The sequence below is a fragment of the Notolepis coatsorum genome (genome assembly GCF_963971535.1).
Source record: "Notolepis coatsorum genome assembly, chromosome: 11".
Classification (NCBI taxonomy): Eukaryota; Metazoa; Chordata; class Actinopteri; order Aulopiformes; family Paralepididae; genus Notolepis; species Notolepis coatsorum.
The window spans coordinates 27263443-27288990 of NC_140175.1; the positions used below are offsets into that span (position 1 = coordinate 27263443).

General features: G+C 42.8%; 1 protein-coding gene across 1 annotated transcript in view; it reads right to left on the bottom strand.

The window, feature by feature from the left end:
- The window catches only part of arrdc1b (arrestin domain containing 1b), a 70158-nt gene extending 45467 nt beyond the window's left edge, over positions 1 to 24691 (bottom strand). The window contains exon 1 of the mRNA XM_084325332.1: positions 24513 to 24691. Coding sequence (XP_084181458.1) covers positions 24513 to 24630 — 118 coding nt within the window. The 5' untranslated portion in view covers positions 24631 to 24691. The remainder of the gene's footprint in view (positions 1 to 24512) is intronic.
- Positions 24692 to 25548: the final 857 nt, after the last annotated feature.

The window sequence follows — 25548 nt, forward strand, 5'->3', positions numbered from 1 at the left end:
GAGAAGAGAAGAGAAGAGAAGAGAAGAGAAGAGAAGAGAAGAGAAGAGAAGAGAAGAGAAGAGAAGAGAAAGGAAGAGAAGAGAAGAGAAGAGAAGAGAAGAGAAGAGGAGGATAGAAGAGAAGAGAAGAGAAGAGAAGATAAGAGAAGAGAAGAGAAGAGAGGAGGATAGAAGAGAAGAGAAGAGAAGAGAGGAGAAGAGAAGAGAAGAGAAGAGAAGAGAGGAGGATAGAAGAGAAGAGAAGAGAAGAGAAGAGAAGAGAGGAGGATAGAAGAGAAGAGAAGAGAAGAGAAGAGAAGAGAAGAGAAGAGAAGAGAAGAGAAGAGAGGAGGATAGAAGAGAACGAGAAGAGAAGAGAAGAGAAGAGAAGAGAAGAGAAGAAGGAAGAGAAGAGAAGAGAAGAGAAGAGAAGAGAAGAGAAGAGAAGAGAAGAGAAGAGAAGAGAGAGAAGAAGAGAGAAGAGAAGAGCTTGAACCCACTGATTACTAGTAATACTCTTACCCCCTGAACGCACCCTTAAAGCCTATAACGCTGGTCTTGATGGTAATGTTCAATCTATATCCCTGTCCCAGTCTGCCATACCCACATTGTAAGTGTGGCCAATAAAACAAGACCCTACCTGACTACCGCCCTGTAGCACTCGCCTTTGTAGCTCTGAAGTGTTTCGAGAGGCGGACTATTATCTGCTTCTCACTTCCCAGCAGCCTGGATACACTGCAGTCTATCTACCGCCCCAATAGATCCACGGATGGAGTGCTGTAGCCTACATTCTGCACACCACCCTATCCCATCTGGACCAACAGGCAGGGAAATTATGTGAGAAAGATGTTCATTGACTACAGCTATGAATGAATTATTATTTTTATTTCGAATGTTTACAAATAAATAAACAAACAAATAATTTTTCAAACATTTTCACAAATAAACAAACGAAAAGGATAGATTTGAAGCCGAAGGCTTATAGAGCAACCTACCCCTAATTCAAAAAACAAATTCAAAAAAAGTTTAAGTTTTCAAAATATAACAAACAAAAAAATAAATCAACAATCAAAAATCAACAAAAACCGATCCAGAAAAGAACAAAAAAAGTTAAAGTTTGCAAGATAAAACAAACAAACAAAAAAATCAACAATCAACAAAAAAAACTTTCCTGAAAAGAACATAAGCCAACATAGGAAAGAACAAAATACCAGAGTTTCATGGTAGGAAAAAAAAGAAAAGAAAAAAAGATTGTAGGTTAAATTTTACTATAAGATTCTAGAACCCTGTTTTTAAACATCTTTTTAAACTTAAAAATACTCCTGCTGTTTTTTTTTATTTCATCCGGTATATCGTTCCAGAGTTTTCACTCCTTTAACTGACACAGACATACTTTTAAGTGTGGTATGTGAGAAAGATGTTCATTGACTACAGCTCAGCGTTCAATACCATAATCCGCCTCAAATGTGTTGCCAAACGCAGTGACCTGGCTGGGACTGAATTCCATTCCACCCTGTGTCAGTGAGTCCTTGATTGAGTCCCGACCACAGGCAGTGAATTGGGCAACGGCACCTCTCTCTCACTGTCGTCCTCATCAACACAGGGGGGGTCCTCAGAGGTCGCGTTCTGATGAGCCCCCTCCCTGTCCTCCCTGTACACACATGACTGGCTGCTCAGCGGCCCGCAGTAAAAGACTGTTGTTGTCGTACTGTCTGGGCAGCGAAAAGAGGAGTGAACGTGCAAGGAAACTATAAAAGAAGGAAAGGTCATTGCGTCACTGTGTAGCCGCGCGTGAATGCACACATTGGTGCCAAGTGTGGAAACGTTCAGTTCGGCTGACATTGAGTTGAATGGGATCATCAGCCGTCTCCGCATTTAGAGATGTCAGAATGATCAGAAAGTCAGAATCATCAGAAAGTTGTTGCATTGTTAACTAGCTAACGTTTGATATATTAGTTGATGTATATTTCCTCAGATAGGTGGTATATTTAGAATTGTAATATACCGTACACTGTAAGAAATAAAAGCTGCAAGAAAACGGTAAATGTCTGGCATCAATGGTTTCCAAATACTTACGGTCAAATTACAGTAAAATCAAATATATTTACAGATTACAACCTTTATTTAAAGGTTAATATTTTGATAAACATTTACTGTATGTTTATGGTATTTACACTTAAAGTAGAAAAACAAAGGTAATCTGTAAAATAATACAGTGAATTTCCTGTGAAAAAACATACATTTTTACAGTGTAGGAGATGTGATGAACCTTCCTTCTTTTATAATTTCCTTATGAATGTGTGTAACACAGACACAGATAGACACACACACACACACTGAAGGCTCGTGACTAAACATATAAACAATGTGCAGTGGCTCAGGGGGGTCATCATCTGGTTATCTGAAGGTTGCCAGTTTGATCCCCGCTCCTCTTGGCAGCATATCAGACAAAGTGGCTTACATCGCTTTGCCAAGCGCGGCTCCAACACAATCGTCCGCTTTGCAAACGACACATCTGATCTCAGACAAAGATGAGATGGCCTAGACGCGAGGGAGGTGGAGCACCTGGCACTGTGGTTGCAGGAAAATACCTCTCACTGAAGGTCAGCGAGACAACGGAGCTGGTAGTGGAGTTTCGGAGGAAACAGGAGAGAAACTACAACCCCCTCAGGATCAACGGGGCAACTAGTGGATAGAGTGAGTAACCTCTCACTAAAACATCTCACCAGGTATCTCAGGTGAATGAATGAATGAATGATTTTATTTCTGTCTTCTTTTACAAAGCAATGTACAGTAGTAGAAAATGTATAAATGAACGAAAATTACCGAAAAAGGTGTCGGCCGAAGCCGAGGCTTATAATTGCCTACCCTTTTTACATTACATTATTTACACACAAAAATAATAATAGAAAAAGAATACATAATTCAGTACATCATTTTGCAAAAACTAAAGCCTACAAAAGTTTCATAGTTGTATACAAAACGTATACTTGACTTAATCCTCTTTACCCCGTTGGGGGGCATAGGGCGTCCACCAGAGCTCTCCATCTCACTCTCTTCTGGGCCAGGGCACGTATACACATTTATTTATTTGTTTTTATATATATATATATATATATATATATATATATATATATATATATATATATATATATATATATATATCCATGATTTGATTACAGTTATGTTATAATAAAATATAATTAGGATAATAATAAGGTTTTATATTTATGTACCACCTTATATTTGAATAATTTCTTAAATGTATGTATCAAACTGCACATTTTTACTTCTTTGTCAAAGTTATTCCATAGTTTTACCCCTTTAACAGACCCGGGCCTCCTGGCAGTCCCACGCTCAAAACTCAAACTCAGAGGTGACCGTGCTTTTGCAGTTACAGCCCCTAGACTACGGAATAGCCTTCCCTCTTCCATCAGACTCACCCCATCCGTCGATTCTTTCAGGTCTCGGCTTAAAACATACTTCTATTCACTAGCAACAGTGGGTCAGGAGGTAGAGTGGCTGTCTGGTAGTCGGAAGGTTCCCGGTTCGATTCCCGCTCCTCCCGGGCAGCACGTTGATGTGTCCTTGCCTCCGCCGTCGGTGTGTGAGTGAATGGGTCAAATGTGAGGAACAAATTGTAAAGCGCTTTGGATAAAAGCGCTATATAAATGCAGCCATTTACCATTCACTAGCGTTTGAATCTTCTTAATGGGTATTGTGCTGCTTGTATATAGTGTATATGTCTCTTCTACGTACAGATATTTACAGTATGCTTATAGCAGCAATTTGGTCAAACATGCTGACTTGACTACCAGTTGGCCCACACATCTCAGAAGACCTGACATGGACGACACACATTGACAGCTTGGTGAAGAAGGCGCAGCGGACATCCGAGGAAGTTCAGGATGCCCCCCCCCCCCCCCCCCACCCCCACAGCATCCTGTCAGGGAGTATCACTGCCTGATACAGAGACAGACCCACGCAAGACCACACAGCCCTGCAGAGAGTGATGCGGTCGTATGAGCAATACCACCGGCAGCCTGCAGGAGGACATCTACACCAGGCAGTGCAGGACTAAGGCCGAGGAGGGAAATTAAATAATAAAGGATCCCAGCCGGCCGAGCGGTAGACTCTTCTCTCTACTGAGGTACGTCGGGCCAGCGCTGCCGCAGGTCAACACAGAGAGGCTCTAAGAGAAGCTACTACCCGGATACAAGCCGTCCGGATCCTAATCTAGCACCTGTACTCTACTCACTGACTGCATCATATTCCCTTGCAATGCACACCCATTCATTTGCACATCTACTCATGTGCACATCTGTGCATTTGCACCGCATTCCTTTCTGTAGTCCCAACTCCTGATTCCTGTATTTGTATACAGTACATTACTGGTCTTAAGTTTTTAGATTTTCATTATTTGATATTAGGGACCTGACCTCAATTGTTTATCGAGTTGTATTGACAGAGTGCAGAGAATGCACGCACCGTCTAGAGGAGGCTGGCAGAAGAAACATTTAACTGCTATTGTACTACAGTATATAATGCATAATGTGACGAATAACCTTTAAAAGGGGCGACACAATGGTGCAGTGTAGCACTGTTGCCTCACAACCAGAAGGTCCTGGCAGGGAAACCCCAGCAGTTGAAACCCCAGCAGTTGAAACCCCAGCAGGGGACCTTTCAGTGTGAGTTTGCATGTTTCTCCCTGTGTTTGCGTGGGTTTCCTCCGGGTACTCCGGTTTCCTCCCACACCAAAAGACGCTAGGTTTCCTGCCAGTGGCCTTGATCAAGGTACTGGCGTTACAACTGATCCCCGGGCGCCGCACTGTGTGTGGCTGCCTACTGCTCCTGAAATAATTAGGATGGATCAAATGCAGAGGACGAATTTCACTTTGAACTCACTTAGAGGGCTGTTCAATTAATCTTTTTCTATTATTACAGATGTAGCCATTAGAGGTCACATTTGGAAATGCTTGCAATGGCCTTCGTCAAGAGGAATTATTTGGAAAACCCTGCAGGATAGATTCAGGGTCTTCTAACAATGGTTATCACTGTGCCGGTCTGTCTGTATCTATCACAGTCCTGCATGCTTGAATGATAACGGCTGATGCATACAGTGAAACTAGTGTTAGCGAGTTCTACCTCTCGTGTCTTTCTCCAATATTTTTAAACCTTTATTTACCCAGGGTAGGTTCGCTGAGCTCAGATGCTCTTTTTCAGCTACGCCCGGCTTAACATTCACACAGTTCCATTCACACCTGGGAGCTGCCCAGTACAACCACAGTCGACACCATTGGTCACTGAGCAACTCCACTGGAGCAGTTGGGGGTTAAGTGCCTTGCTCAAGGGCACTTCAGCGGTTGGTGTTCCTGCCGGTCCCGGGGATCGAACCGGCGACCTTCCGGTCACAAACCCGCTTCTCTAACCTTTAGGCCACCGCTGCCCCACATGACTGGGGGGTAAGATGATATGACTACGGTAAGCTACTGTTACTGTACGTTTCAGCCCACAGCTGATCCCATTTAGAGGCCACTATCACAGACCGTCCACAACAGTGGAGTCAGCATATCCTATACTCTCTCAATGTTTATGACATTATAATAGGATTATGTCTTGTGGGCTCATACGGATCAATATTGAGAGTACATTTATTATTTTATAATGGCCCGCATTGCTCACCGGGAAAAAGAGAAACATTTCTCCCTGCATCCTATGAGATATGTACTTCCATCATGTGTCACCCACCACACAGAGGTCTGCTTCTCTATCGGAGTCTCTACTTCCTCATACGGTACCATAGCTGTTAACAGAGCAGGATCCAACCGATGGGTAGGATTGGGTACCGAACTCTGTACTTTTAAGGGTGCCAACCGAATTACATCGGTACTACTGAGTACCGTTTCACACACTAGATCAATCTGTAACAAATTTCAGTACCTTTACATGTTTAGTATAAGAGTGTAATATACTAGGCAAGAGGGAGCCTTTTCCACATTATATTACTGTCCCATCTCTTGGGTCTTTAGAAAGGCCAGACGAGGTCAGAGGATGGCCAGATAATGTTGATAGTTAAACATTTAAAAACATAATACATGCTAATGCGATTTATTTTGTGTGTTGTGTTACAACAATGAATAACAAAATGTTCTAAATAAATAACAATGTTGAAATTGAGATTATTTTTTACAACTGAAAAAAAAAAATTTGTCATTACAGAGAGAGTTAAGTACAGAAAAAAGATACCGTTGGGTATCGATACCGAACTCCAGGAACTGGTACTGGTATCAATTCAAATGTGAACGGTACGCAACCCTACCGATGGGAGAGTACCGTGGGCCTTTACACTGTATCATTTGAGAGGGGACTTATTCTGTTCCAAAATGTGCGGACATCTGCTTTGATTATGAGATGTCATCAGTATTATGAGGAGCTCCCTGGGCCAGCGATTCCAGTCAACTCCCTCTTAGTTCCGCATCACAGCGACACAATGTCACCAGCCCCTTCTGATTATGTGTGTAAATCAAGAAAAGAGGGCAGGGTTTGAGACGGGTAAATTATTATTTTATAAAAGGCAGACCTTATCTGTGCCAACCAAATGCTTAGAGCGTTTGTGCATCTCATCAGCAGTCGTCATAAGCAACCGTTTCTCAGATTCAAGGACCTGCTGGCTGCTGCCCTAGAACACTAGATTGCTTTGAATTACATGCATATGATTATTATGAGTGGGGAATGTGCCGCACATTTTGGCCGATATGCCTAAATCCAATAATACATTCTGTATTCTGTTGCGGCCTGATAACAGATATTTACAGAATCAATGATATGGAAAAGAAGTTCCTAAGGTAATCTACGTATGTGCATACTGAAAGTAACAAAACATGAAAACACTGTAAAATGTGAAATAGTCTGTCTTTGTTTCCGTTTCTGCAGTCTATTTCAATGCTGACATCTGCTCATCGGACTGATGTCGATAAATACATTTAAAAAAAAAAACACTGATATTGGCCAATCCGATAATATGGTTGCAGAGAAAAATTAAGCAATTCTAATAAAAACAGACAGATATTCTGACCGGGGCCAGTTCAGACACGTGGTGACGAGTGGACGCTATTTTGTTCATCTTTGTTCAAAAGCTAAATAAAAGCATGTTTGTGCTGAATCTTTGAACATAATGCTGGTGTGAAACTATGAATACACACAGAATAGTCAACAGTCAAGATTGTATGCTAAATCAAACCAGGTAAAAACAAGTAAGTTTGTGTCAAGTTTAAAATGCATACACTTCTACAGAATTATGAGCAAATGTGCATATCACATTTCTAGGCGTTTTTTCTTTTCCTGACTAAAGGAAATCTGAACCACAAGATATCATACAACATTATTCTGGCTTCTGTCTGCCTTCCAATAACATCTAGTCTAAATCTTGCATTTTAGGCTTTAGAATGGTTTCCTACTGCATTCTTTTCTGGAAGTGTTGAGATCTCAAAGAGGGTCTCTGCTAGAGCCATATGAAATCCGTTTTATTTTTTTCCAAATTCCATTTTATTTTTTTCCAAATTCCGTTTTTTCCGTTTTAATATTTCAGAATTCTGTATTTTGCTTTGTACGCTCATTTTACCATCAGAAATAGTGTCTAATAAGTGGGAATGAATAAATGTCCACAATTTAATAAGATATAACAGTCCATTTAATAGGGCTGTCTTAAATACTTCGAAGCTTCATTCATTTATTTCATTCGAATATGAAAATAAAATTCGATTATTAAAAGAAATTTAAATAAAAAGGTATATATATTTTTGCAAAATCAACTCTGCCTCTCTTTGTTAACTACAACAAGCAATGCTGTTTGTTATTTAAGATGAGGTCGGACTCGGCACTGACAGATTTGTGTTCATTGTGCTGCTTTTATGAAGCCTCAAATGACTGCTTACAATATTTCATGAAAGCAAAGTGTTTTGTTTGTCTAAGATTTAAAAAGGTTTAAACTTTACAGCACTGACAAAGTTGAACAAAGTGCTGTACAAGTCCCACAACATAAAAAAATAAAAATAAAAAATTAATTAATTTTTTTTTTTATAGTTGATTCCATTTTTATTGCTCAATTCCGCGATTCCGTCCGCGATTCCGTGATCGCGGATTCCATATGGCTCTAGTCTCTGCCAACCTCCCTACCGACCGCATGCAGAATCTGCCCACCTAACCTCTCCAGAGCCCTTGGCAGCAACACAGAGTGAAACAGAACAGGAGCACGAAGGAGCAGCGCCGTTTAGTTTTAACAGGGAAAGCGCAAGGATTAAAATTAAAGGCAGCATCTGGTCTGGTGGAGGGGGAATGGGAAGGGGGGCGGGGGGGGGTTCTTTCTTCTTTCATCACATTATACTGATCTGAAGACTCACAAGACACACACACACGTGCGCGCACGCACACAGCACACACACACACACACACACACACACACACACACACACACACACACAGTTTCCGCTAACTACAGGTTGGGGAAGGAATCTATTCGATTTGGTTTCTGCATTCGATCTTTTTTTATCTCCTAGAAACCTCTCAAGTGACCAGCAGTGCTATGTGGGCTGCTCTCCTCCGACCAGTGGAATGTGTGACATTCCTGCAGGAGCCTCAAGCCTCTCGACAAACATTTTAAGCCCTTCCTCTTTAGTAGTTGTGCCACGATGCTGATATCGGAAATCAGGCCAAATTCCAGGCTAAAATAGAGTTTCTGGTATGGGCAGGATTTTCCCCCCAATACCAAGACCCTGCGTGTATTATTGCGTGAGAAATCAATCAAGTAACCCGGATAACCTTGTAATCAAGTGACTTGATTCTCTGCACTTTTGGTACACGGAAGCATGTTTAGACATCTCCACATTTTTGTCCCGTGACCCTGAACTAATGGTCTAGGGCGAGGCCTATACTCAGATCAGGCCCGTTCAGGATGCAGCAGTGAGACAGTAGTATCGGTGTATCCATATACACTCTTAGTCAACAAGATAACCTTGTGCAATGTAGAGGCAAAACTACTCCGAAATACTTTTATCGCTCTGCAGATTCATGCTTGCCTGTGTGGAAAAAAGATGGATATATAACAAGGAGATCTACATGCAGTGTGAAACAGTAGTGCACTGAAGCAACATGTTCGGCAGTCACACTTTGTCCACAAGACATAATACTTTTATGATTTCAGAAAGATGGAAGAAGACAGGTCAGGATCTGCTCACTCCATTGTTGTGATATATGGTCTGTGTGGTATAGCCTCTAATGGCATCTATGGGCTGGGGATGTACAGTAGCTTAGTCAGAGAAAGATGTACCTGTGTTTCAGTGGGAGGGGGGGTTAATGTGTAGGCCATACAAGTTTTAGTTATATCCATATAAGACTCACACATCCCATAAGACAATGAAATTGTCAGAGAGAAAGTCATGTTCTGTGTTTAGATTGATTGTTGTTTCCATTCTTCTAAATCAAGGGGTTTGCCCTCAAGCACTTGCAAAGAGATGAACGGTAAATCCATTGATTCTCAGTCAACAGGCTATGTTTTTACTTTCAAAACGGATGGTTTCTGAAATATAATGCAATGGTTTGCTTGCTGCTCCCTTTTCATCTTGTAGGATGTCCGAATGCGGGACAGCATGTGGATTCTGTCTGCATAGTTGTTATTGGGTGCTTACCGCTCCCAAAAACTCAAATTTGGTAAATCCAGACAGTTTGCAGCACCATGGAGAGTGCCGTGCGCCATGTAGGCCTTTTGATTGTATTTCTTGGTGGACCTCGCTGCTTAGAGCCTTCTGACGAAAACAACTCTTGGCATGTCGGAGAGAAATTCGCTTTGACCCGAATCCCTCTCTTCACGAGATCCACGCTGTATCAATTTCTCTGGTATGTTCACGCACCGGTCATGAGGAAGAGCGATCTGTAGAGCAGAGGCCAGTGAAACAAACAACACCTCAGCTCACAGCAGCCATTGAGATAAGCCGGGGGGAGACGCTGGTGTGTTGCTGCTGACGATTTAGAGAAATGTATACTTCTAATTCAATGCAAGAATGAACGATTATAGTCTATTATAGGGCAACCAGAAGGGGGATCAATCGTATCACAACTGGTGATAGAAATGAATGTCCAGAGGTAGAAATGTGAAAAGCAGAGGTATGAAAAAATACCCCCCACCCCCTGCATCCCCTGGCAAATCGCACCCCGTTTGTCTCCAAGCGGGAAACACAAGTTTAGTTTCCTTCTTTCGTTTCTTTGCAAAAGGGAATTTCTTCTGGAAAAAGAGTCATATCTCTCTGAAAGCCATTTCCAAGCTGCTTTCATTGTTGTGTGTGTACGTCACCTATGACCTATCCCCTTCCTTTAGCCTGATCTGCACCAATCTGCATTTGTATCACTATAGTGCAAAACACAAAACCTGTCCACTTGCAAGACCACACTTTTTACGAGAAGAAGACGATTATACAAACCACTTCAAGGAAAGGGAGGAAGTAATTGAGTCACTCTTCAACAAAAACATGTGTGCCGGTCAATGGACAATGAGTGTGGCCCAGGCCACATACAGTGAAACAGGAAGGGGAGTAAGAAGAGCACTTAGAGAGAGGAAGAGGGGGCGTGGTCCACTGACAGGGACAGGCAGGGAGAGAGGGTACAATTAAGGGGTGTGTCTGTGGTTATCAGGGGGGGGGGGGTCTGTGGTTATCTGGGGGGCGGCTAAGATAGAATCCTCTAGTCTAATGGTCGACCGAAACAAATAACTGAGCATAGGAGTAGGGTTGGGTACCGAACTCTGTACTTTTAAGGGTACCGACTGAATTACATTTGGTACTACCGAGTACTGATTCACGCTAGATCAATCGATACCACATTTCTGTACCTTTACATTTAGTATAAAGTACAATAGTGTAATATACAAAAGGGAGCCTTTTCCAAAAATATATACAGTATATACCGTACTTTTCGGACTATAAGCCGCGGCTTTTTTCCCCATTTTTCGACCCTGCGGCTTATATAACGGTGCGGCTTATATATGGACCAAACCCGAAAATATTGCTTTTTTTACTGCATTGAAATGTTATTTATCTGTTCCCTTATTTGCTAAACTTAATACAACTTGCTTGTAAATTAGTTAATTCTTGTTATTTGTCCGACAGTATTGTGACAATCCCCTCTGTGCACGAACCCTTACATATGGTAATTAAACATTAAAACACCTGCGGCTTATAGTCCAGTGCGGCTTATATATGTACACATCATTCAATTTAGCTGCTGCGGCTTATAGTCAGGTGCGGCTTATAGTGCGAAAAGTACGGTATTACTGTCCAATGGGTGTTTAGAGAGACCAGATGATGGCAGAGGAGTTTGATAATATTTACAGAGGATGGCCAGATAATGTTGATATTTAAACATTTAAAAACACAATACATGACGATGCGATTTATTTTGTGTTTGTGTATTACAACAATAAATTACAAAATGTTATAAATAAATAACAATGTTGAAATTAAGAAGTTTGGACTTATTTATTTACAACTGAAATACATATTTTCAGATACCGAACTCCAGTAACTGGTACTGGTACCGGTATCAGTTCAGATGTGAACAGTACTCATCCCTAGTGTGTATGTGGTTATCTGGGGGTGTGGCTGAGATAGGACCAAAACAAATAACATACAGCATAGGAGTGGGTGGGTGGGCGTATTTGTCTATAGAGGCCAGAGGATGACTGAGTCTGAGTGGGGAGGGAGCAGATGGTGCTATAGGGCCTCCAGCCTCCACCCTTCCTCCACCCTGCCTCCACACTTCCTCCACCCTGCCTCCACCCTTCATCCACCTTGCCTCCAGCCTCCTCCCTGCCATAACTGCCACAAACCCCAGATTATTTTCAAAATTCTTAACTCCCTCATAAACCCCTGTGATGTTTCCCCAGTTGTGCCATCATCTGCTCTCTGTGAAAGTTTTCTAAACTTTTTTATTGATAAAATCTCTGCTCTCAGACCAGTTCTCACCACAGCCTCCTCAGCCCCCCCCCCCCCCCTACACCCCTTGCCTGCTGTTTTGGAGCAGTTTGAGCCTGTCTCTCCCTCCTCTCTTTCTGACATTATTAAGCACCTGCGGCCAACAAACTGCCCCTCAGATAGCCTTCCCTCCCGCCTTCTAAAATAAGTGCTTGATTCGGTCTTGCCCATTATTTTATTGTTGATAAACTCCTCTCAGCTCTGGCTGTGTCCCAACCGCCTTCAAACATGCTGTGGTACAACCCCTGATTAAAAGTAAAAACCTTGATCCCTCTATTCTCTCTAACTTCAGGCCCATTTCTCAACTACCTTTTCTGTCAAAAGTCCTGGAGCGAGCAGTTTACCTCCAGTTACAACTGTTTTTAGATGCACACAAAATCCACAAGAAATTTCAGTCTGGCTTTAAACCGCGCCATAGCACCGAAACAGCCCTCCTGAGAGTTCTTAATTATCTCATTTTAGCTGCTGATTCTGTAAATCCTGCCATTCTCGTGCTTTTAGACCTCACATCCACGTTCGATACCATAGACCACACTGTCCTACTGTTGCGGCTTGAACAATATGTTGGCATCACAGGCGTCGCCCTAAGCTGGTTCAAGTCCTACCTGACTGGCCGGAGCTTCTCAGTCCAGCTAGGAGAATTATTCTCATCAGCGGCCCCTCTTACCTGTGGGGTGCCCCAGGGGTCAATACTGGGCCCCATCCTTTTTCTATTATATATGTTGCCCTTAGGCTCAATCCTTGCAAAGCACAACATGTCCTTCCACTGCCTTGCCGTCGATGTGTAGATCTATCTACCCCTAAAATGAAAAGGCAAGGTTTCACTACAGCCACTGTTAGATTGCCTGGCCGACATAAAAATATGGATGAGTGCACATTTTCTCAACCTAAATTAGCACAAAACAGAAATAATTTTATTTGGAATCGCTTCGGTTGACCCTACTGTCAATGCCCTACACACTGTAAAAAATAAATGTTTTTTCACAGGAAATTCACTGTATTATTTTACAGATTACTTTTGTTTTTCTACTTTTTAAGTAAAAACTTAACTCCCTATAGAGGCCAGAGGATGACTGAGTCTGAGTGGGGAGGGAGCAGGTGGTGCTATAGGGCCATATTAGACCACATCCCTGTACATAAAAATACAGTAAATTACCTTTTATCAAAATATTAACCATTAAATAAAGGTTGTAATCTGTAAATGTATTTGTCTGATTTCTTTCTTACAGTGTAGGCCCTCTGGGCTCAAATAGCCGCTTCTCTGTCAGAAACCTTGGAGTAATCTTTGACAGAATTTTTTTATTCGATAAACAGGTTAGCTCTGTGGTTAAAACCAGCTTTTTCCACCTTAGACTCCCAGCTAAGACCAAACCATACCTCTCTCAGAAGGATCTGTGGAGAGGGTGATCCATGCCTTAATTTCGACCGGGCTGGATTACTGTAATGCACTGTATGTTGGCATTGACCAGTCGCTGCTCCATCGCCTGCAACTGGTCCAAAATGCGGCTGCCCGTCTTCTCACTGGTAGCAGAAAACGTGACCACATCACACCAGTCCTGGCTTCACTCCACTGGCTCCCCGTCCGTTTCCGTATCGATTTTAAACCATTGCTGACTGTTTTTAAAGCACTACACGGGCTGGCTCCACTGTACCTAGCTGAGCTCCTGCATCACCACACCCCATCCAGAGCTCTAAGGTCTGCTGACCAGCTGCTGCTGGAGGTGCCTATAGGACCAGGCTTAAAACCAGGGGAGACAGAGCCTTCACTGCTGCTGCCCCTCGGCTCTGGAACAGCCTCCCCCACATAAGATCTGCCCAGAGCCTAGAGGCTTTTAAAATCGCTGCTCAAAACGCACCTCTTTTCCCTGGCCTTTGACCAGAGTTAGTCTGCCACTTTTGCTGTTACTCTGGACTTTTTATCAAATTTCTTGTCTCTTTTATATTGCACCCTGTTCTTGTTTTTCTTAATTGTATTAGTACCTTTTCTGTAATTTTGGTGTATTTTTACTTATTACTGTAGTGTATGTGTTTTTTATCATGTACCTGTGAAGCACTTTGGTTTGGCTTTAGTCATTTGTAAATGTGCTATACAAATAAAGATGACTTGACTTGACTTGACAATATGAACATTATACTGTATAATGATTGCACTGTTGAGAAACCTTGGCTATAAATTAGCTTTTTTTATGCTATTACAAGACAAACTAATTGTTACCATCCAAAATGCTAGTAATTATACAAGATTTGGTTCTGATCAAATAATCTGACTGGATGAGAGCCATGTGATGTTCTGTGTTATAACATCACATCTAGGGGTTGCTTAGCAATGCATACAAAGCAGAATCAACCCTTCCTCAAAACGTGATATCTTATTCACAGTATGAAATCAGATATTGTGTGTGTAAAAGCAATATAACACTCAATATCGTATAGTAAATACCGACACAGCTGAGATAATCGAGACCACAGCTGTCATGTTATTTACCACACGGTACACTGACTGATCAATGACCACCATCTTCACCCAGGGACACTCCTATGCAGAGCTGTCTCTAGTACGCCTGTACGAAACAGCTCTGCCCAAGAGACACAAAGTCTGTACCAAATCCGGACATCCGCAAGCAAATTAGTTTGAAAGAGCTAACATGCGGCTTTAACCTTTGAATTGGGTGTATACAGTATCGCAATATAACAAAAGATTAAGCCTGTCAGAACACTAGAGTTATGCAGTGAGGTAGTTATCAGAAAAGTAAACAGACTATAGTTCTATGTCTTTTCCGCGTAAGGAGCTGCGTTCGTCGTCGTTCCCATGGACACAGTGAATAAACAAGGCTGTACAGACACTGTGACATTTTATTATTTTACTTTTTTCAAAATAAATTGAAACATTTTAAAATTTGTTGAAAAAAGTAAAATAATTAGTTTTAATAACAACAGCCTTGTTTTATAAATTTTATAAAAGAGACAAAAAGTATGGGGGGAGCAATAATATTATATTATTTATTCAATATGTTATGGGAAAATAATCAATCAATACAAGTATATGGTAGGTAGCACCGCTTAGTTTACTTCCTCAGATTTTGATATTCATATCAAATTGTATTGCCTATATTTATGTCTTTCTACTATTACCCTGCCCATACGTGTGCCTCCCCTCCCCCTCCCCCCTCCCCCTCCCACCATCCTGCTATGATGATCCTCCACAACTGTTGCTTTGAGGGAGGAAACAGTTGTGATTGGAGGATCAAGAAACGAGGGCGCTATTGGTGGCTATTAGTGGATTTTTTCCACTTATTTTCTGAAAGTACGATTTTAAGACTCAATATAAGCTCAAAATATTTCTCAAGATAGGGATTTTTTTTAACGCTCAATAATATAAAACTGCTTTGTCCATAGAACACATGACCACAGTCTCATGAGCCATAACACAACATAGGTCTATGTACATCAACGCTACTACACAGACCTATAGATACTGGATCTTATTCCCTCGGCGAGGCGAAGCCCACATTTACCGGCCTCAGTCCCAGGCTCTGATACAGGCCCTTTCATTCTCCCCTCACCTCCCCTATCACTAACCCTCAGGGCGATGATGTCATCGTGTACTCAGGCCCTCCGAGTCTAGACGGACAAGACCAGGCTGAAACAGAGACACTGGCCTGGAGAGAGAGAAGACTCCCGTGAGGTGACTCATTACATTTTACAGCTGGGGAATGCAGGGAGTTTCTGGTTAAAGTGTGGGAGAGAGAGCAGAGGGGACTTATCAGGGTTAAGCCTGCTGCTGATAATAGAGAGACCACACGTCATGGGAGAGTGACATGAAATCAACCAGGCGGGAGGTGAGAGCACACAGCAATAGGCTTTTAGTCCCGACACGAGCTTGGAGTGCCTTTTAACAGGTGTTGTATACCGTTAACGTTAAGGTCCAGTCGGAAGTAGTCAAGTCAGGTCAAGTCAGGTCAATTTTATTTACAAAGCACGTTTAAAAACAACAGAGTTGACCAAAGTGCTGTACAAGGCCTTGTCAATAATAACACATTAAGATACGGTAAAGCGGGCATACAGAGATCAGTACATAGAAGAGACATAATACACTATATACAAGCAGCACAGAACCCGAGATTCAAATACTAGTGAATGTTTTAAGCCGAGACAGAATCGACGGATGGGGCGAATCTGACGGAAGAGGGAAGGCTATTCCATAGTCTAGGGGCTGTAACTGCGAACGCACGGTCACCTCTGAGTTTGAGTCTTGAGCGTGGGATGGTCAGGAGGCCCAGGTCAGACAACCTGAGAGACCTGGAGGTAGTGTAAGAGAAGTACCCAGAGATGGTGTAGTATAGTTAAGACCCCTGCCTCTGGAACTGCAGATATGCTGCTGTCCTGGGATCGATGGATTTCCCACTCTCCTTTAACTTAAACAAGCTATAAAAAAAACGCCCCATATCCCACGGCACAACTACATGTAGGCGTTAGGGCTGGACAATCAATCACATTTTATTTTCAATTACGATTATGAGAACAAGATAATCGACTTTGAGGCAGGTCATGTTTTTTTTAAGCCAGATCAATAGTGCCAGGTCGATAAGGAGGATAATGCTACTCAAGGTGATGATTTGGGCGGGAGACTAGTGCAGTGCCCGTTCGGATCGGGGCTGATTGCTTGGGCCTAAAAGAAAAAATGGTTTGTTTCCGGTTGCCGACCGACCCTGCCGATTTAGGTGCGACCCAATTTATTTTATGAGTTTTTTTTATTATTATTTTTTATTAAAAAAAAACGTTTTATTTTATTTAAATTTTTTACAATAAAGTTTCATAAACATCTTAGTCAAACCTTTAGTATTATGGATATTAAACATGCTGGCAGAGTACATGCATCCTATCCATAGTCGCCATGGGAAAGAATAAAATAAAAAATTAAATAAAATAAATTCCCTACCTACCCATGGCCTTAACTGACAACCAACAGGAAACAAACTATATATATATTTTATGCCTTGGCTCCCGGTATTGCCGCTTGCAGCGTTCTCAAGAACCGCGGTGTGGCTGCTTGCAGCGCTCTCAAGATCCGCTGGTCCGATCAACTTCACACTCGACACCACCATCTTCAGCAACAAGTGTGAAATCGATCGGTCGATCGGTTCTCGAGATATGCGAAGGACAGATGGACAGAGAGATTCCTTCCTTTATAGTTAGATGCAGAGAGAAAGACATCACTAGCAGCACCTACATGACCTGCGCACGCATCCTACAAAACATCCCTCACAAAATGTCCATGTATGAGTGAGTGACCACAATTTGCGATGTGTAGCCAATCAAAGAAGGTTCAGGACAGCAGCTTAATTGCGTCAATAAACGTTGTATTGAAGTATTAATTACAGGGTTCCAACAGACATTGCGAAATGAAATTCAAAGACTTTTAAGTACCTTTCCAAGCACTATTTTTCATTTTCAAGGATAACACTCGAAGGATACAATTCACTTTTAAATGTTGTTTTTTTAAGCATCTTCTTGGCCTGCTTGCCAGCTAGAGCAAGCTAGAGCATCACACGCAAAGAAATGAGGAAAAGCAGCTGAATCAATGTCTTGCTTCAGAACAATTTGATCATGGATGAACAAAACATTCAATACAAATGGTTGATTTGAATTTCAATGACTTTTTAAGCACCTTGTTAAAAAATGGGCTGTTTTCAAGGAATTCCAGGCCTTGACTTGTTTTTGTAAAAGAAAAAAGCACTTAAAGGACCTTGTGCGAACCCCTTAATTACATTGTACTGATTAGAAGAATACATATTGTATTTGGTGTATTACATAGACTGAAACGAAGCAGATGCTATCACCGAGGGGTGAAGCGCACGGAGGTGAAGACACTTCTCGTCTTGTTTACATGACGGCAGCGGCTCCTGTCTCCACCAATGATGATTGGGTTACAGTCAATGTTTGTGTTTCTGTTTGCCGCGAGCTGAGACAGGATCCTTCACTGCCGACCCACAAACAAAAGAGCTAAACAGGTCCCAGGTTTCATTTCAACACTGTTGAGTGCTTTGCAGGTTACCCGAACTAGCGTGCTAATTTAAAACGGTTCACGCTTATTCTACCTGCCCAGTATTTACTTCTGGGTTTTCCAGTCTGTGGCTGGCCACACAGCCAGGATGTCAGATCGAGTAACTTGCACTTTGATTTGTGACTTAACTTCCTGTTAAGTCGGTGAAAATGCGCCTCAACACTTTAATGTGAAGAGCTTGGTGATGCCTTCCTTTCCTCTACATTTGTATGTTACAAGTATCTTGAAAATAATCTGAACTTTGCAACCTCAGGTCCGGCTACTTTATAGAAGCAACAGTTGGTACTGTATGTATGAACAGAGGTTGAAATTATTAGAGGTGTCCTTCATTAGTTAGTTAGCAAGGACTTTCACTTCCTCTCCTACACTGTAAGAAAAAAAGCTGCAAGAAAACGGTAAATGTCTGGCATCAATGGTTGCCAAATACTTACTGTCAAATACATTTACAGATTACAACCTTTATTTAATGGTTAATATTTTGATAAAAGGCAATTTACTGTATTTCTATGGCATTTACACTCCCCACCGATCCCTCAGATCAGCTGACCAGCTGCTATTGGTGGTGCCTAGAACTAGGCTCAAGACTAGGGGAGACAGAGCCTTCTCCACCGCAGCGCCTAGATTGTGGAACAGCCTCCCCCTCAGCGTACGGGCCGCCCAGACCGTGCAGGCTTTTAAATCACTTTTAAAAACCTACCTGTTCTCCTTGGCCTCCCCCCCCGGGCCCCACTTAATCACCACTACCCCTGGCCCTTCAATCCTCTTTGTTTTACTGTGTCCTACCTGTTTTTATTACTTTCATTGCTTTACTGTGTTTTTAATTTTATATCTTGCATCGTATTATTTTGTTTTTATCAACCTGCCTGTGAAGCACTTTGGTGCCAGCTACCGCTGCCTGGAAATGTGCTATATAAATAAAATTGACTTGACTTGACTTGACTTAAAGCAGAAAAACAAAAGTAATCTGTAAAATAATACAGTGAATTTCCTGTGACCTCCGATTACAAGCATGAAAAGGCAGCAGTGCTACCGATCGAAGGAAAAGCGTGCACTTGATTTGGACAGAGGACAGTAGGCCTACTTCTGAGGAGTATGTTTAACAGGCCTCTCTCCAACTCTGTTAAACAAGTTATATAAACGTGTTTACCTGTAGAGCGAGCAGTAGGCCTACAGTATCAACACAAAGATCTTCCCCTTACTATCCTAGGTCTATAGATGCTGCAGCAGTACAGTGTCAACACAAAGATCTTCCCCTTACTGCAGGGGTTCTCAACCAGGGGTCCAGGGACTCCCAGGGGTCCTTGAAGGAGTTCCAGGGGGTCCCCCGACAAATAGGACTAATAGCCCAATGAGAGAATATATACAGTAAAAGTGACTATTCCGATCTTTTCCTCAGCTATAGAGTTCTGGACTTAATCGTATACTGAACAACAAAGATCTTCTCAGATGGGTCCCTGAGACAGAAATCATTTAAATTGGGGTCCAAAGCGTAATTCAATTTGGGGGGTCCATGAGAATGCCTTACTGTATCCATAGTACCTACCTATCATGTTGCGGTACATTGTCAATACAAAGCTGTTCCCCTTACTGTATCCAATATCTATACATGGCCTGCTGCGGTAACCTATGGTGTCAATACAGACCTCCTCCTTTTCTGTATCAGATGTCTCTACCTGCTACATGCTACATGCTACATGCTACAGGGACCCCGGCAGACAGACCAACAGTCAACAGGACGGACACTAAACAGAACAGACATGCCGGCTCTCAGCGCCACCTCCCATCTAGAAGGAGAAGGTCACACTCACACGCTTATCATTTGGAGGGAAAAGCCCCCCCCCCCCCCCCTCCCCCCCTGCCTCTGATTAAACTTGCTTTTCAACACAAACAATGACAATGTTTGCCATCCAATCCTTCGGCCATTAAACAAAGGAAACTGTAAACGCTCTCCCCGCTGCCGAAGGCAAAAGGAACTGTTTTATTCATGATATAATGTTTCCACTTTGGCACAGCGCACGTCGAATAATACAATGCTTAATTAAGCAACCTGTAAGTAGCCTTGACGCTGTGTAGTGTACTATGCATTCCTGAGCCTCCTGCGCCCGACCGTCCGTCTAAGTGAGCTGATCAATGAAAAAATACTGACTAATGGTCTTCATCAATAATAGAGTAAGGCTATAAAACCCCCCCCCCACCCGTTTCAACCCTCAGAACCAACATGTCAGAAGCGCCGGGGTCTCGGGCCCGCCGTCGCTCCTAAACACACCTCTGTATCTGTTTCACCACAATACTTTGTAACTGTATACACCCGCTGAGACCACAACGTAAATAAAAGGACATCGTCTAACAGAGGTCATGTGACGCCAGAGGCCTATACTGTATGTAATGGATACTGTATGGACTATTGGACCAGACACATCATATGGTCCATGCACACCCTTTCAAAGGAAAAACAACACGCCTCTTTCATAAGCCGCGGCTCTTCAGTCCACAAATATCAGTCCTATGATCCTAAACCCCCGTCCCGTCCCCCTCCTGTCCATTTTTAGAGGGTGTGTGACGGGTTCTGGCCCTCATCGTAATTGGGTGAGTGGGTGGCACGGTCTTACTAGGAAGAGATTGGCATTGGGTTCACCAGCAGGGAGACTGTGTCGGTTGTCTGTCAGTCTCTGAGGGACTCCATCACATCACATAGACGGGGGTGGGCGGTGGGGGGGGGGGGGGGGGGGGGGGGGTTGGAGGATGGACTCCCAGACAGATCACTGAGCGTGACTGGAAGATAGGACTGGGAGGTAGACCCAACATGAAGGTACACCATCACGGTTCCATGCGAAGGCGCATGCATTTGTTTTACAATACAATCCATGATATTGTAGTAAAACCTGTATTCCTTACAGCAATATTTAAAAAAAATAAATAAAAATTAAAAATAAAGAAATAGAATAGACCATTTTGAATGAAATAGGACCAGACAATCGAACGACATAAAGAATGTTGTACACATTGTAGCCTAATTTGTACTAGAACGCTAAATACCGTCAAATACCTTTATACTGTCAAAACTAATTTAGGCCATATCACCTTGTTCTACACGGAGAGAAAAATATTATTTGTGCCCATCTCTCTCTCTTTCTCTCTCTCTCCTTTTCTAGAGGAGACTATGTGTCATGTACTTACTGAGTAGTGTTAACAGAATTCGGCTATTATAGGGCGACAATAATGTGGTCAAGAGGCATGGTTTCTATCTTGAGCCTTAACTGGCGTGGTTTATTTATTCACATGAAGAGCAGCAGTTCTACAGGTCTTCTCTCACTGAGAGACATGGGGGGAGAGAAAGAAGTGGGAGGAGACAGAGCTACGTATACTCGCCACCTGGTAGTACTCCTGAGTGTCTCCGCCTAAGGCGCCCTCTAGTGGACACAGTTATATATGCAGGTAGACAGTTACTGGTGTGAACAGTTATATATGCAGTTAGACAGTTACTAACAATCCTACACAGACCCTCTGCCTTCAACAAGTAGGATGCAGGGAAATTGGCAATTATTTGTATTTCCCCTATGGCGTCCGTCTGATCGACGTATAACGTCACTCGCAATGTAAATACAACACTAGTATCCATGCATATTTTCTCGCTGATCTATCGGTCTTGGGGGTAAATGGGGTTGTGAAATTACTTCTTTGTTTTGATAGATCCAGGGAAGGTCGGTGGAGGCACCAATACTTAAAGTCTAGCGTAGAGCATTGAGCAACTAGATAACCAACTGACTACCCCTCCCTCTCTCTCTCTGGTTTCACTTCACTATTTTATTTGAGCACTGGAAAATATGGCTCCCAACATTACTTATACAGGTTACCGAGAGGCTTTCATGTGGCCTTTCATTCCTTTAACACCATCCCAGCCGTCTCATCGATTATATCATTAATCACACGGCCGTCAGCTTTTACCCAGATGACGTAATTGGGCACATAATGTAGCCGAGGGCATTTACAGTACGTAATGGATGGTGTCATCCAGGGGAAAGCGGAGCAGAATTGCTAAAGCGTCTTCTTCATTCAGACAACCTTCATTCTGATTACACCGCCCTCACTATAGTATAGTTGTTTACACACCCCTGCAACTGTCACCCAGCCTTTTAACTGTACTTTGTCTGTTCTGCTTCATGTATTACATACCTTGTATTTTTATTTGGTCGTTTGTTGTTTGATGTGTGTTTTAAAATAATAATAATTAATATAATAATAATGTCACAGCAGAGTGCTGAGTGGTGAGAAAAGGTACCAGTCTCATGTTTCAGAGGGGATGTGGGCTGGGTACCAACATTTGATTATTACCCGATTCCATTTCCATTCACAAGGTCCAGATTCAATGGGATTTCGATTCGATTTCGATATCGATTCACCTTATAGGCAGGATTCAGGGGGCCAGCACCATGATCATGCCACCACTTTGTCAAAAGATGTCATTTGGTTTCCTGAGTGTCGATAGTAGTTCAGCAGATACCATTACTGAGCGTGAGGCAAACTAGAGACGTCTGCAGGATGGTATATAGGCGCTTGAAATAACATTTAGCGGACATTTTCACAAATCCACTGAAAAGGGTATAGATTAAAAATGGTAAATGGTGCATTTATATATCCAAAGCGCTTTCCAATTTTGTTCCTCATTCACCCATTCACTCACACATTCAGACACCGACGGTAGGGGGACCGTGCAAGGTGCCAACCTGCTCATCGGGAGCAATTAAGGGTTAAGTGTTTCAAAATCGAGTCGTGAAAGTGTGTACATAGTAAGCTGATAACAACACCTTCTCTCAACCCACCCACCCTCTCTCTCTCTCGCATGGTACATCCTCGAATGACCCTTATCCATCACATCGGTTGCCATATAGTGATGAAAGCACAGAGTTCGGTGTGAGCACATGGTGTCAAGTACACAGTGCAGCCAGAGGCAGTGTGACTTTACACGGGGACACCCACACAGTGTGCAGCCAGAGCCAAGTGACCTCTCTCTCTCCTCCTGAAACACCATCTGCTTCAGAACAACCCACACAGAAGGCCAATTAACAGACCTAGTCATTACAAACAACGGTATGACAGACGTAAAAAAAAATAAAAAAAAAGTTGCTTGGTGAATTCACAATAATCATTTGAACATGATCACTGGAAGATACTGAGAATATTACTTGTTCAACAGTAATAACAATAATCAATATTCTCAATGTTTAATTGCATCCAAGTTCTATATTCAGGTGCCCCCATTTACCACGTATATACACTATATGAGGACTATATTATGTGGAAAAAAGTGTCTTGTGCTACTCTATTATCTTAAAGGAATCCCATGTCACACACAATGGATTCTTTGTGTGCTCCCATGGAAACGCAACAAGCCTCTCTCCACCTTCTTTAGCCCACTTTATTATATCCACAAGCCACACGCTTTCCATTTAGTTCCACAGTGTCTTCTTAACGGTGAGATACTGTACTAAGCCTTCACAAAACAAAACCCACCGGCCGTAGCTATAGGCCTACTTAGTTATCAAACCATACACTGTATACTAGGCTGGACTCAACGTAATGGTAATACAAGAGAGAGGGGGAGAGAGAGGGAGAGAGAGAGAGAGAGAGAGAGAGAGAGAGAGAGAGAGAGAGAGAGAGAGAGAGAGAGAGAGAGAGAGAGAGAGAGAGAGAGAGAGAGGAGAGAGAGAGAGAGCGAGAGAGAGAGAGAGAGAGAGAGAGAGAGAGGGAGAGAGAGAGAGAGAGAGAAACCATGCGGGGTTACGTGGTCGTTATAACACCTGTTGTGGTGCTCAGATCAGATGTGCTACTTGGCGATGCAAAATGTAAACCATGCACAAATGTATTTGATACAAGAACAATGGATAATGGAAGCGACATGGAGCAATGATGAACAGGATGCGGGGCAGGATGTGGGTTTTTAAACGCCTTTCTAGTCAGAGAAGCTGAAGTCTAAACAGCACCAGCAGCACCGCTGTCACTGACTCACTGCCCCACGTCCACTCCCTGTGTCTCCATCGCGCCAGCAATGCGCCAAGTCTATAGATTTGAGATAATAATAAAACAATACCGCAGTGATGTGTTCAAATCACATGGAAAAGAACAGCCTCGGGTTGTCTCTATTTATTAAAATTCAAATAGACTAAAAGTTTGTTTTATAGAGCGGAGCCCTATTGGGAGAAAATCACACGTCTTTCTTTACTGTCTGGCTCCGTGAAGCACATAATATTTTAATGCACATATATTATGCGCTTCACGGAGCCAGGCATTAAGAAAGACGTGTGGTTTTCTCCCAGTATAGGGCTCCGCTCTATAAAACAAACTTTTAGTTTTAGTCTATTTGAATTATAAATATTATGCGCTTCTCGGAACCAGGCAATTAAGAAAGACGTGTGCTTTTCTGCCAAAACGCTCGAGGTTCTTCTTCTCACCTTTATACTGCAGCGAGGTACCACTTCTTATTTTCACAGTGCCGCTTATGGATTCCCCGGGACTGTACACGACTTTGTTGTTGGCAAAAGTAATATCGAATTCCTGAAGCTTGCCCATGATGGCTCCGCGCTCCGCTCACCGCGTCTCTGTCTGAACTGAGGAAACACGCCGCCGCTGCTGCTGCTGCTGGTGCGCGACGCGACGTGCCGCTCACTATGCGCGCTGCCGCTCTCACCTGCCGCACGCCCTCCACCCCGCTGCCGCGGGCAATGACGTCAGTCACATTTATTACAGGAATTCAGTTAATTGAAAAGAATGGGAGAGGGCGACCCTGACTGCTGCTGTACCCTTGGAGTAATGGTTTATTTATATAGAATAGGAATAGCAATAGGAATTCTGAGGTTGTACGACATTCAACAGATAATTAGGCTAGAGGATGCACTAACTATATGCTATCTCAGTCATATCTCAGTGCCAAGGGCGTAGATTTGGTTCAACATGGGGGGGGGGGGACTGGGAGACACACACTTGTGTGTGTGTGTGTGCAGGGGCGTAGCTGGGGGGGGGGGGGGGGTAGCTTAGGATGATTCCAAGGGCCCAGCACTGGTGTGTGTGTGTGTGTGTGTGTGTGTGTGTGTGTGTGTGTGTGTGTGTGTGTGTGTGTGTGTGTGTGTGTGTGTGTGTGTGTGTGTGTGTGTGTGTGTGTGTGTGTGTGTGTGTGTGTGTAGTGTGTGTTGTGTGGGGGGGGGGGGGGGGTCTGACTATGGGTCCTCCCAATTTTGTGCCTTTCATATTATAGCTATATTATTTGAGGCCAGTGCCACTGTTTGAAGTTTCTAACTAGTTGTAATGTAATGTCCTTCTGTGTGGACGCTACTGTATTTGTGTCTCCATCCAACAAGAATAAATGATCAAGAATTGTAATCATATTTAACCATTCAACATAATTTATTATGTATATGATTACATGGGTTTGAAAATAAATATGGTGCTTTTCCTCTATTCCACTTGTCAGCGCAACACTTGGAAATGTGA